Source organism: Delphinapterus leucas, chromosome 3, assembly GCF_059928025.1.
Source record: "Delphinapterus leucas isolate spDelLeu-1000000601 "Yukka" chromosome 3, BTC_Dleu_Yukka2, whole genome shotgun sequence".
NCBI lineage: Eukaryota > Metazoa > Chordata > Mammalia > Artiodactyla > Monodontidae > Delphinapterus > Delphinapterus leucas.
The window spans coordinates 160,513,927-160,525,387 of record NC_143131.1 but is presented as its reverse complement, the minus strand read 5'-3'; the positions used below and the strand labels follow the sequence as shown (position 1 = coordinate 160,525,387).

General features: G+C 40.0%; 1 protein-coding gene across 2 annotated transcripts; it reads left to right on the top strand.

The window, feature by feature from the left end:
- Positions 1 to 274: 274 nt before the first annotated feature.
- Positions 275 to 10,736, top strand: ZNF879 (zinc finger protein 879). 2 transcript variants are annotated; one of them, XM_030760557.2, is made up of 4 exons: positions 275 to 1,064; positions 3,890 to 4,016; positions 4,471 to 4,566; positions 8,676 to 10,736. In XM_030760557.2, the coding sequence occupies exons 1-4, from the start codon at positions 963 to 965 to the stop codon at positions 10,121 to 10,123; spliced, it is 1,773 nt and encodes a 590-aa protein (XP_030616417.2). In that variant the 5' UTR covers positions 275 to 962; the 3' UTR covers positions 10,124 to 10,736. The 2 variants fall into 2 exon arrangements, with proteins under 2 accessions (XP_030616417.2, XP_030616418.2); XM_030760558.2 differs by lacking the exon at positions 4,471 to 4,566.
- The last annotated feature ends 725 nt before the right edge of the window (positions 10,737 to 11,461 follow it).

The following is an 11,461-nucleotide window of genomic DNA, read 5'->3' as shown; positions in this document are numbered from 1 at the left end:
GAGCCCCAGCTCTGGGCGTGCCAGCCCAGGCGGCCTTGGCAGGTGAACGCAGCCCGAGGAGGGGGCGTTGCCCGGGGAGGTCTACCCGCCCGACAGCTGGGCCTATGCCTGGGGCAAGGCTCCTGGAGAAACGGCACTCGGAAAGAGATTGCAGCAAGCTGTGCCTTGTTTTCAGGGTTCGTGAACCCTGGGGCGGTTTTCACCTTTTTCCGTTGGTTGGTTTTTTCCCCCCGAGAGTTTAAACTTTATGTTTATCCGTTTTTGCCAACCTTGTTTTTTGACATTGTTCTAGAGTGAATCCTAAATGATTTAACTGTTTACTTTTTTGTTTAGAGTAATTTTGTACGCTTGCAAAGTTACTTCCGTTTTCTCTAAATTTTAAATTCATTTCTAGCCAACGAAGCTATTTCTTCTAAGTCTTGTATTTTTGGGGGTGTGGGAGTAGGGAAGGTGGATAGGTAATGTTTCCTTTTACGTTTAAGGAGCTTTGATAACTCTTTCTTCGAAAGGAAACAGTTTCCAAAAACACAGCTAATTTTTGGTTGACTTTCTGAAAAGGACGTCAATTCTTAAAATGACTTTTGAAGAATTATTATATCATAATTATTATAGCTCAAAGTACCTAAATGCAGGTGTGTGGAATATTTATGTCATTTCTCTATGATTAAACGTTTCTGTGAGCCCGGTGTGACTGCCCTTTATACTGTTAATGCATATCAGATAGTTCTAAGCCCTTAGTTTGATTCCTCTTTATTCATAAACCACTGGCTGAAAGGTAGCAGGCCCAGTGACTGGCAGCCTTCTTACTGCCCACTCCTGGTTTTGGTGATCAAGCACAGGGCCCCTCCCACTCAGGAATGCCTAGGCTTCCAGGTTCCTTCTGGTTTCCTTCTGAAAGGTGCTCAGTGTGTGGAGACTTCTTAACCTAGCCTAACCCTGATGAGGACGGGAGTGCAGACAGGATGGAGAAACCTCACAGTTTCTTTCAACGTTTCAGGTGCCTTCTCCAAGAGGAGCAGCAGGAGGGAGACATGGCCACAAGATTGCTGCCAGCCCAGGCTCTGGTATGTGAAGGCTTCTTTCTTGAACTACCTTCTGGGTTCAGAGGTGGGGAACATGCTTCATCCATTGTTGAGCTTTTCTAGGTAATGAAGCGCACTGAGGGACTAGAAGGCCTGGTAGTTGAGGAACTTCAGAAAGAAGGTGTTTCCCTTGCTGCAGGGCCAGTCTCATTTTGAATTTTCTACGTAACAGTTAGTGCTTGTTGACTAGGAAATGAATGGGCCCACAGGCCCCATGCCAGTGCCACTCCCAGAGCTTTGTGTGGGATCCAGGTCTGTTTTGCCTTGGGGAGGGCAGAGACGTGGGGGAGTCAGATCTTTCCATAATGCTAGGAAATCGAAGAGGAAGGTCTCTATCCTCAAGGTATTGAGAACCAGTCTACTCCAGTAATACCTGGTGAGGGTCCAGGTGATTTTCTAAGAAGATCCTAGAAAGAAGACCTCTGAGTCAGCAGGTGTGGTCAGGGATACTCCCTCCTATTGTGCGATTTTGCACATGCAAGCAGGATTAGGCTCGTACAGATGGTGAAAGGAAAAGAAGTCGCAGTTTGGGCAGTGGCTTGCGGGGACAGATTCGGGAAGTGAGCCTTCCCTGAAGTGGGAAGCATCTGGTTCACAGTGATTTTTTTCCCTTCTTTGCCCTTTCACTTGGGGAACTATAATTAAAAACATAATCTCTTCCCAACCCAGGAAACCTTTCCACAAAGGTAGAAGAGAAAGAAAACACTTTTATTATTGAATAAACATTAAGCCAGAATGTAATGTGCATCACAGGCAATCCACTAAAGAGAGTGCAAAGACAGAAAACTCATTCTTATATAGGTAAGTGCTATAACCCAATTTCGCAATTTGGAAATTTGTCAGGTGACAAGTTAGGCCCATCTCCTCCCAGGAATTGGGAATGTTGGCACATTCAAAGAAATGGTTGCCAGGTCCTTGAGGAAACAGTCCTGAGTTGTGAGACTGACAGATGGTTTATTTAGCTATTAAAAAGATTTACATACATTTGGTAAGGACGAAGAAAGAAATTCAGAAAGAAAATGGAGATTGGAGTGGGAGTCTTCTCACTTATTTCCAACAGCCTCTTAGTTTTGTTTTTGCCCTTATCAGTCAGAGAACATCCCTGGCCTTGTGATCTCCTTTCTGGGTTTTGGGGATAAAGAGAAAGTGTGGAAGTATTTCTGCCTCTAGAAATGTGTCCTAAGGAAATAGGCTTTGCACGCTTTTTTGTGATGTGCAGGGATGCTCAATCCAGAATTTTTAGGGTTACAAAAATGGAAACAACCTAAATGCCCACCAGTAGCTTAGTTACCTAAATGCCCACTAGTAGATTAGTTAAGTAAACCATCTAATAATCTATAAGTAATCTATACAGTGAGATACTGGGCAGCAAATAAAAAATGTTGTTGGATAAAGTTACCTGTGTAACATTTTATTTTTGTTTAAACTTAGAGCCATATTATCATGTAAAAGTCTGAAAGAACATACAGCAAGAAGTTAATAAACCTTGTTTCTAGTGGTAGAAAGTTAGATTAACATTCCTTTTTCTTTTGCTTATTCCTAATTTGCTTAAAGAAAAAGATTCTTAATAATAAAAGAAAGGGGCCACTACTTTAAAAGAGGTGACTTGTGATGCAGTGAAGCGGGAGATGTTACTGAAGGCAAGTTCGTGTCCCTGATGCACAGTGAGGCAAAACTAACCAAAACGTCGGAGTTTGGAGTGGAAAAGGTTTATTGCAGGGCCAAGCACGGAGAAAGGATGGCTTGTGTTAAAAAAAACTTGAACTCCCTGACTGTTTTCGTGGATAAGTTTTTTAAGGGAAAATTTGGGGTGAGGGCTGCAGAGTGTGTGACTTTCTTCTGATTGGTTGGTGGTGAGGTAACAGGGCAGTGTTCCAGGACTCTTGCGCTCAGCCTTAAGTAACATTCTCTACCTGGATGGGGGCCTTAGTTCCTGCAGAAGAACTCAGAGATACATTGTTATGTATGTTCCTTGAGCAGGAACCAGGACCCTACTTTTTGGCTGCACTGTTGTTTCTTGACAACAGAAACAGTTTCCTTTGTTTGTTCCTTTGTTTCTGCATTCCCTCACTTCCCTGATTAGCAACTGTTTGAATATGCTCTTTGGTGTTCAGGAAGGTCTAGGAAGCTGAAGCCCTTTTTCTACAAACAAGAAATGGGGGACATGGAAAGGCTCTTTATATACAGGAGGGCCCCACAGGGTCCTGCTTGGTATCAGAGAGAGGTAGAACAAAGACTTCTGGGGTGGGGAGAGAGAGTCCCAACTGCAGCCTTCTCACATGGCTCTTCAAACATTGTGCAGCTCACCACGCTGGGCCCGCTCCTGGGAAAGCCATGCTTGGGGCATTCTCCGAGCCTCCCTTACTGTGACTGTTAGTGTCCTCTTGCCCGGGACACAGATGGCCCACGGTGATGACAGAATCCAAGCACACCTATTCCTCCTTGAGTGAGTGTATTGGAGGCTCTAAAACCTTCTAAAACCCAATTCTCATGTCTCACCTGTAAAATGAGTTTGGTCTAGGTGATTGTACATGTCCATGTCTAGAGTTCAGTGTTTCTGTCATTCTGATTTTATTTAATTATTTCAAGTGCTTTACCTTGTTTGGCTGCTGTGTTTCATTTTTCTGGGGACACAGTGCATCACTGACAGTAGGTAGGTGACAAATATATATGTGATCAGTAATTGAGGGGTAGTAAGGAAGTATTCAGCCTGAAATGCTCAGAATCTAGAGTGGTGACAGTGTTGCTGCCCAGTCATCCCACAGAGGGTATGGCCCTGGGTGAGCAAGAATGGGTTTCTGTTACAGGAGTCTGTGACATTCAGGGATGTGGCTGTGTTCTTCAGCCGGGATGAGTGGTTGCATCTGGACTCTGCGCAGAGAACCTTGTACCAGGAGGTGATGTTGGAGAACTACAGCACTCTGTTCTCGCTGGGTAAGGACCTTTCCTTGTGATGTAGAATCTGCTAGGGGAGCACCTTGGTGCCCTCTCCAAGGAGGACACTTGGAGGGCATGGCCAGGTTCAGCCCACAGGTGGACTCAGAAAGCAGCGGTTGCTATTGCCCTTGGCCGCCGGGACAAGTCTTGGCTTGGTAGAATTGGTGATGGGCATCCTCTCTGTGCTTTTCCTGTCTTCTGTCCCCTGAACTCTGTCCCTCTGGGTCTCACAGGAGGTTCCAGCTTAGAGGAGTGCACAGCCAGAGCCCTAACTTTCTTCCTGAGACCACCTCCTGGCCATCCTCTGGGAGCCCAATTTTAAACCCTTCTCAGAACAAATCTCTTTCCTCTCAACTGTCCCTCTGCCCCAGACTCTGGGGCTGGATCTGAGTGTCAGACTAGCCACTCATGTCTGCACCATGGATTCATTCTCTTTCTTGCTCATGAACAGGGATTCTGTTTTCCAAACCAAAAGTTATCCTCCAGTTAGAGCAAGGGGAAGACCCCTGGATGGTGGAAAATGGAGTTTCTCAAAGCACATGTCTAGGTGAGTGACAGTAATTGGGAAATGGGTATAGCATTTTCTGACTGCTTGGGCTTTGCTGATCAGTGAGGAGGCTGCACGCAGGAGATATTGATGAAGGCCCTCCTTGATGTACCAGGCCAGGTGAGAAATGCTGGGAAGGGCATATCCTCACTTGACCTTTTTGAGTACTTGGTACAGCAGGTTCAGAGGGAGAGTTGAATTCTTCCAATATGGGTTGCATTTTTGTCATATGTCCTTTGTAATTTGAATGCAGAATATGTAATGCAGTATGTAATGTGTAAAGGTTTGTGATTCATACCTTCCCCCTTTTTTCTTGCTTTTACTGGATTATTTTCTTAAATTATTTTCTTTTTATGGTCTGAACAAACCTTTTATCACTACAGTGCATTTCTCGTTGTCCCATCTTGGGTTTTTGCTTTGACTTATCTGCAACTTTTTACACATGTTTCAGCTAAAAAAAATACAAAAAAAGAAAAAACAAACAAAAAAAAGATGCATGAATATTTTGTACTATGCAAGAGAGAGAAAGCAAGGTTAGCAAAGTGGTAACAATTACTGAATTCAGGCAGAAGTTTTGCAGATGTTCAACATGGCTTTTTCCTAATTCTTTTGTGTGAAAAATTTTAAACTAATATGTTCCAGACCCTGGCTTCTAGGACATATCTCTCAATCTCTAAAATCCCTGTGGGTTGCTGAATCATAAGCTCTTGCTTTCTGTTCTACTTTGAATATTGTCTTTGTTTCTGACACCAGAGGATGGCTCGCTTTTTGAGTTTTGCTGCTTGTCCAGAATTTATTTCTCTTGATAGCAAGAGATAGCCTTTCTATGTCAGTTCAGTCTTGTGTTTCTATTCATGAACTCTGTCTTCAGATATTTTCCTTTGGTCTGACTAGAATATTTACTGAGTAATGTTTTCAGAAAGGTTCATGTGTACTGTATTTGTGCATGTCTAATATCAATTCTTTTACCTCTCCTGTAGGAATTATGTTTGGGATCTAGAATTCTGGCATCAGTTTTTATTCCCAAGAATTGTTCAGACTTTGCTCCACTGTGTTGGGGCACTAAGTATTGTTGATTAAAAGTCCTCTGGAGTTTTTTTCCCCTCTGTTTCCTGTATAGAAAACCTTTTCCCCCTTTTTTGTCTTCTGTCTAGAATATTATAAGATATCCTCTTTGTCTTTGGAATTCAGAAGTTTCATTAAGTTATATCAAGGAGGTTTGACTTTTTTGTTTTTGTTTTTAATATTATTCGGCATTCACGGGGCCCTTTGCTTTGAAGACCCAAGTCTTTTTTCAGTTCAGGGATCTTTTTTCTACCACATACTAAAATATATTCTGCCATATTCCATGGAGAATTGGAGAAGCCTCACTGTAAGAATAACAATATAATAAAATAGAAATTCAATCAGAACTGTAGAAAATAAATGTATCTATTATAAGAACCAGGATGGTAGCCAAGGATGAGTTTCAAATTTGGCTGTGAGCTTTCTAGTTGGCAAAGAAATCATTAGTTTCAAATTGACTGTGTTCTTCTTTTGAAAGCATTAAAAAAAATTAATTATTTTAAATTCGTTTAAGGTGTGCATGGTATTGTAAAAAAAACAGAGGAGTAAAAAAAGGAGATTCACTTGACATTTTACCAACTGTGCTGAGCCATTGTTAATATTTTACTATTTATCTTTTCAGACTGTGAATATTTGTTTGAGTGTATTTGTACATGAGAGAGAAACACACATGCACGCAGAGAAACAGATTGATTATACATATTGTTCTTGAGTTTGTTTTTAATTATGAATGTCATTCAATTATTTAGCCATCATTGAATAGAGGTCTACTTCATTGAAAGAACTCTAGTGTATTGTTAAGCCATATTTTATTAAACAATCTTCCTTTTGGAAATTTTAGTTTCCCATTTTTCCCTATTAATATTGCTGTCATGGCTATGGAATACAAAAGTAAATATAAGGGGAAGAAGGTCTGAATAATTATAGCACAAAGGTATGAGCATTATGATTAAAAAGATTTCTTGAAAAACTACTCAACTTCATTATAAATCAATGAAGTTCAAACTGAAGCAATGAGATACCATTTTTCTCTTTAATAGGGAATATTACCAAAGGTTAAGAAATACACATCCAGTGTTTTGCTACTGTTCTGAGCAATAAGCAATATCTTTAGTGGGATTTTGATTGGAAGTCTTTCTGGCTTTATTAAAATCAATCCCAGGCTTAGAAATTTATCTTAAGAAAATAATTCCATAATTGTGCAAAGTTGCAAAGATAGTGTAAAAGAATGTTTGTTATAACATGAGGCATTACTAGGAGTAACTAAAGCTAAATGACTCCAAAGGAGATTTATTAAATATGATATATTCATGTACTGGAATATTATGCAGCCATCAAAATGATGATGTCAGCCTACATTTATGGACATGGAGAGAGTTCATGATTTTTTTTTTAAGTGAAGTGGGGAGGGGGAAGTTTTAACCACTTTAATTTTTTAGGTAAAAATGTTTTCTTTATATACAGAAAAATTTTGGTGAGCTGAATTCCACATATAGCAGTGATTATATTTGCATGATGTGTTTATGGGTAAACTGTATTTTCATTTTTATAGTTTTCTGTATTTTCTTAATTTTTCTTACAATGATTATATATTTCCTTTTTAGTTGAGAAAATGAAAGCTCATTCATAAGGTACATTCATTCCTTTTGAATCAGTGATCCCATTTCTTGCACTGTATCCTAAGTGATCAAAAAGGTAGACAGAAAATCATTTTCAAAAATGTAGTCTTCTCGCAGTATTTCCTATATGGCACCCATCTCCATTGAGTTCCCCAAGCCAAAAGCTAGGTGCCATCATTCTTGAGTCTTCTCACTTATTCTGTACCCCCTATTCACAGGTGAACATACCTGTCATCTCTGCCTTTAAAATATCTCAGTGTGCCTGATTCTGCTACCATGCCAGTGCAGACTGCCATCACCTTCCTCCAGGAAGACTGTGGCAGCCTCCTAATTGGCTGCTCTATACCTGTCTTTGTTCTGTTTTCCTCTGCCCCCAATTACAGCCCATTTGTCACACAACCATCCCCCAGTGATCCTTAGAAGAAATTCCAAACACATTCCTATATCTTACAAGATGCCACATGATGTGGCCCCTGCCCACCTCATTTCCTCCCATTGTAGCACTCTCCCCTAGTTCCCTCTTGCCTAGGCCACACTTGTTCTTTATCTGCAAACACACGAAGCTTACTCCTGCCTTAGTGCCTTTGTAATGGCTCTTCTTTCTAGGTGGAATCATCTTTATACCCATGTTTTTTCATGGCTAGCTCTTGTGTGTTATTTAGATCTCATGTTTAATTTTATTTCCTCACCACCCAGTTTAAAATATCAGGTTGTTCACTTATATTACACATTGCCTTGTTTTTGTATATTTTCTTACAGTTCTCATTACTCCCAATACTTTATTTGGTTACTTGGTTATTGTCAGTGTTGGCTACTAGAATGTAAACCTTGTGAAAATTTGACTCTTATCTGGCATGTTCCCCGTAACCCTGAGTCTTGACCTTTGCATGGTAATACACAGTGGATACTCAGTAGATATTGTCTGAGTGAGTCAGTGAAGTTCATTACAACATTATGCATAGCACTCAAATGAGTCCCAGAACTTCAGTAGCTGAGGTCTGGTGTTTCAAAGAGCCTTTTAAGGGCAGTGCTTCTTCCACTTTTTGTTTATAGCCCCTCTGCAGTTTTCTCTTGGATTTGGCTTGAGTACACTGGTGGCTGACCTGGGAGATGAAGCTGAATAACAGTACAACCTGCTGTACACAGAAATGCTGTATACCCTGCTGACCTCTGCTTTGTTACTAGATCAGGCCTGGCTCTACTGGAAGAGCTGCCCTCTCAGTTCCTCAGCCCACCCACACATAGGTTTCTTCAGACCCTTTCCCACCCAGGCACCTCTTCCATCCTGCTTGTTTCTCTTGCTCTTCTTTTTTCATCCTTTTCTAAGGACTCCCAGGATACATTTGTTAGCCATCCTTGTATATGTTAATGTCATTTTTCTTTATTCTCAGTGCAAGAGAGACTTACATGTTTCATTTATTTTAGGATGGGAGAGCTTGTTTGAAACCACAGTTTCTGAAGAAGAAAATCAGGAAGTAATGAATCAACTCATAGGTGATGGTCCTTTTTACTTCAAGTTGGGAGAAATTTACATAAATGAGGAAAAACTAGAGAATCAGCAAGGCAAAAAGAACAGACCTTTGAGGGGAGTCTTAGTTACCATCAAGAAAACCTGTATGAAGGAGAAGAGCTTTACAGGTATTGACCTTGGGAAAAATCTTGATCTAAAATTATCACTTATTAGAAAACCCAGAATTGTTTCCAGAGGAAGGAAACCCTGTTCACAGCAGTATTCAATTCTATTTAAACAGCTGGGAATCAACACAGTGCGTAAGTGTTACAAGTGTAGTATCTGCGGGAAAATCTTCCTCCACAGTTCTTCTCTGAGTAAACATCAGAGAATCCATACTGGAGAGAAGCTCTATAAATGTAAGGAATGTAGGAAAGCTTTTAGCCAAAGCTCATCTCTAACTCAGCACCTGAGAGTTCATACTGGAGAGAAGCCTTATATATGTAGTGAATGTGGAAAAGCCTTCAGTTTCACTACATCTCTCATTGGACATCAGAGAATGCATACTGGAGAGAGACCCTATAAATGTAATGAATGTGGAAAAACATTTAAAGGTAGTTCATCCCTTAATAATCACGAGCGAATTCATACTGGAGAAAAGCCCTATAAGTGTAATGAATGTGGGAGAGCCTTTAGCCAGTGCTCATCTCTTATTCAGCATCATAGAATTCATACTGGAGAGAAACCGTATGAATGTAGTCAGTGTGGGAAAGCCTTTACTTCAATATCACGGCTAAGTAGACACCATAGAATTCATACTGGAGAGAAACCCTTTAATTGTAACGAGTGTGGAAAAGTATTTAGTTACCACTCAGCTCTTATTATACATCAGAGAATTCACACTGGTGAGAAACCTTATGCCTGTAAAGAATGTGGGAAAGCCTTCAGCCAAAGCTCAGCTCTTATACAACATCAAAGAATTCATACTGGAGAAAAACCTTACAAATGTAATGAATGTGGGAAAGCTTTCTCCTGGATTTCACGGCTTAATATACACAACAGAATCCATACTGGAGAGAAACCATATAACTGTAAGGAATGTGGAAAAGCCTTCAGTTCCCACTCAGCAGTTAATACTCATCGAAAAATTCATACTGGAGAGAAACCTTATAAATGTAATGACTGTGAAAAAGCCTTCAACCAAAGCTCAGCTCTCATTCAGCACCAGAGAATTCATACTGGAGAGAAACCATATAACTGTAAAGTATGTGGGAAAGCCTTTAGACAGAGTTCATCCCTTATGACACATATGAGAATTCATACAGGAGAAAAGCCTTATAAATGTAAAGAATGTGGGAAAGCTTTCAGTCAGAGCTCATCCCTTACAAATCATCAGAGGACTCATACTGGAGAAAAACTATAAGTTAAATGCATGGGGAGAAACCTTCCAACTGAAGTTAATTCCACATGAAATATCAAAGAATTCATCTTGGGGAGAAAGTCATGAAGATTAGTTAATTGTGAATTAAACTTCAGAATTTAGACCTCATCAAACATCAGAGACTTTATGATGCAGGAAAACCTTAGGAATATTAGGAAAGCTTCTATAAGATGTTGTTTTCATAAATTCTTAAGTTATTACTGACTATAAAATAGAAAATTTGTCAGATCAAAGGGTTAGTATTTTATTTTCTTTCTAGTGATGTATGATAACAGCCACCAGCTTTCACAGGCATCACTGGGAAGCATGTTGATTTATGGAAAAGTGCAGCCATAAAATCCAGACTTCAGATTAATCTAGTATTCTATTTTTTTGAAACTGCATTTGAGTGTTACGCAAGCCAGTTGTACTAAGAAGAATGTATTGGAGAGGAAATGTAAGCAGGTGACCTGGAGCTACCTCACTGTCACTAAAATTTGTTTTTGTAAGAGTTTAAAAGCAACTTCTGTACTTGGTGGTTGTTAAAACTTTTGAGTTATTTCTCCCCTGCTTCCTAAGCCATTCACCTGAAAATAAAATCACTCTGTAAACTGCAGGTGTAAGTCCTGTGAGTTTTCTCCCCAACTATTCCAAACTCTGAATCAGATCTAAAGTCACATGATTTCAAATCATGGAAGGCATGATATTTCACTTGTTTTTCTCATAAGTTGATTACCTTTGCTGTATTAAGCTGAGAATTAGAGGTTGTTTAGATAACTGCTTTTACAAGTTAATTTACTGATAAATGTTGTTAAAAATCATCTTGCAATGTAGCCATAGGGAGTATGACTCTTGGCTCCCAGGTTGTGCCTGCTTCCTTGAGTTCTCTGGTTACCAGCCACCAGTAAGGCCCAGGAACAACCTGGAACTTGGGTTGTCCTCCTAGGAGGTCAAGTGAACAAGATAACTTTCACTCTTACATTCTACCTTCACCTCCATCACGTGATGCTCTCTCCCTCACACACTCTGAGGGCCACTAGACAAAAATTCAGGCTCTAAGTTCAGATGCTTTTTCCTCCAAAAAATGGGCTATGTCTTTTAACAAGTTATTTATCCCAGTAAAGCATTTCTAAAATGTGAACAATAATTTGAGCAAGCTAAAAACAAATCATACTAAAATTGTTGAGCTTCACAGAAGTTCAGAGGTTAACATCCAGTTTTGCCAATTTTATCAGGAGTAGACAAGCAGTTAAGGACAGGAATACTCATTTCATTTTAAAAACTGTTAGTTTTTTTTCTATTTGCCAAGGTGCTAAAACAAAACAAAACAAAAACTCCAAA

Coding starts and splice junctions, on each gene's coding strand:
- ZNF879 (XM_030760557.2), top strand. CDS start 963: ATGGAGAAACCTCACAGTTTCTTTCAACGTTTCAGGTGCCTTCTCCAA. Junction 4,017..4,470: donor CAGCACTCTGTTCTCGCTGG/GTAAGGACCTTT, acceptor GCTCATGAACAG/GGATTCTGTTTTCCAAACCA. Junction 4,567..8,675: donor TTCTCAAAGCACATGTCTAG/GTGAGTGACAGT, acceptor CATTTATTTTAG/GATGGGAGAGCTTGTTTGAA.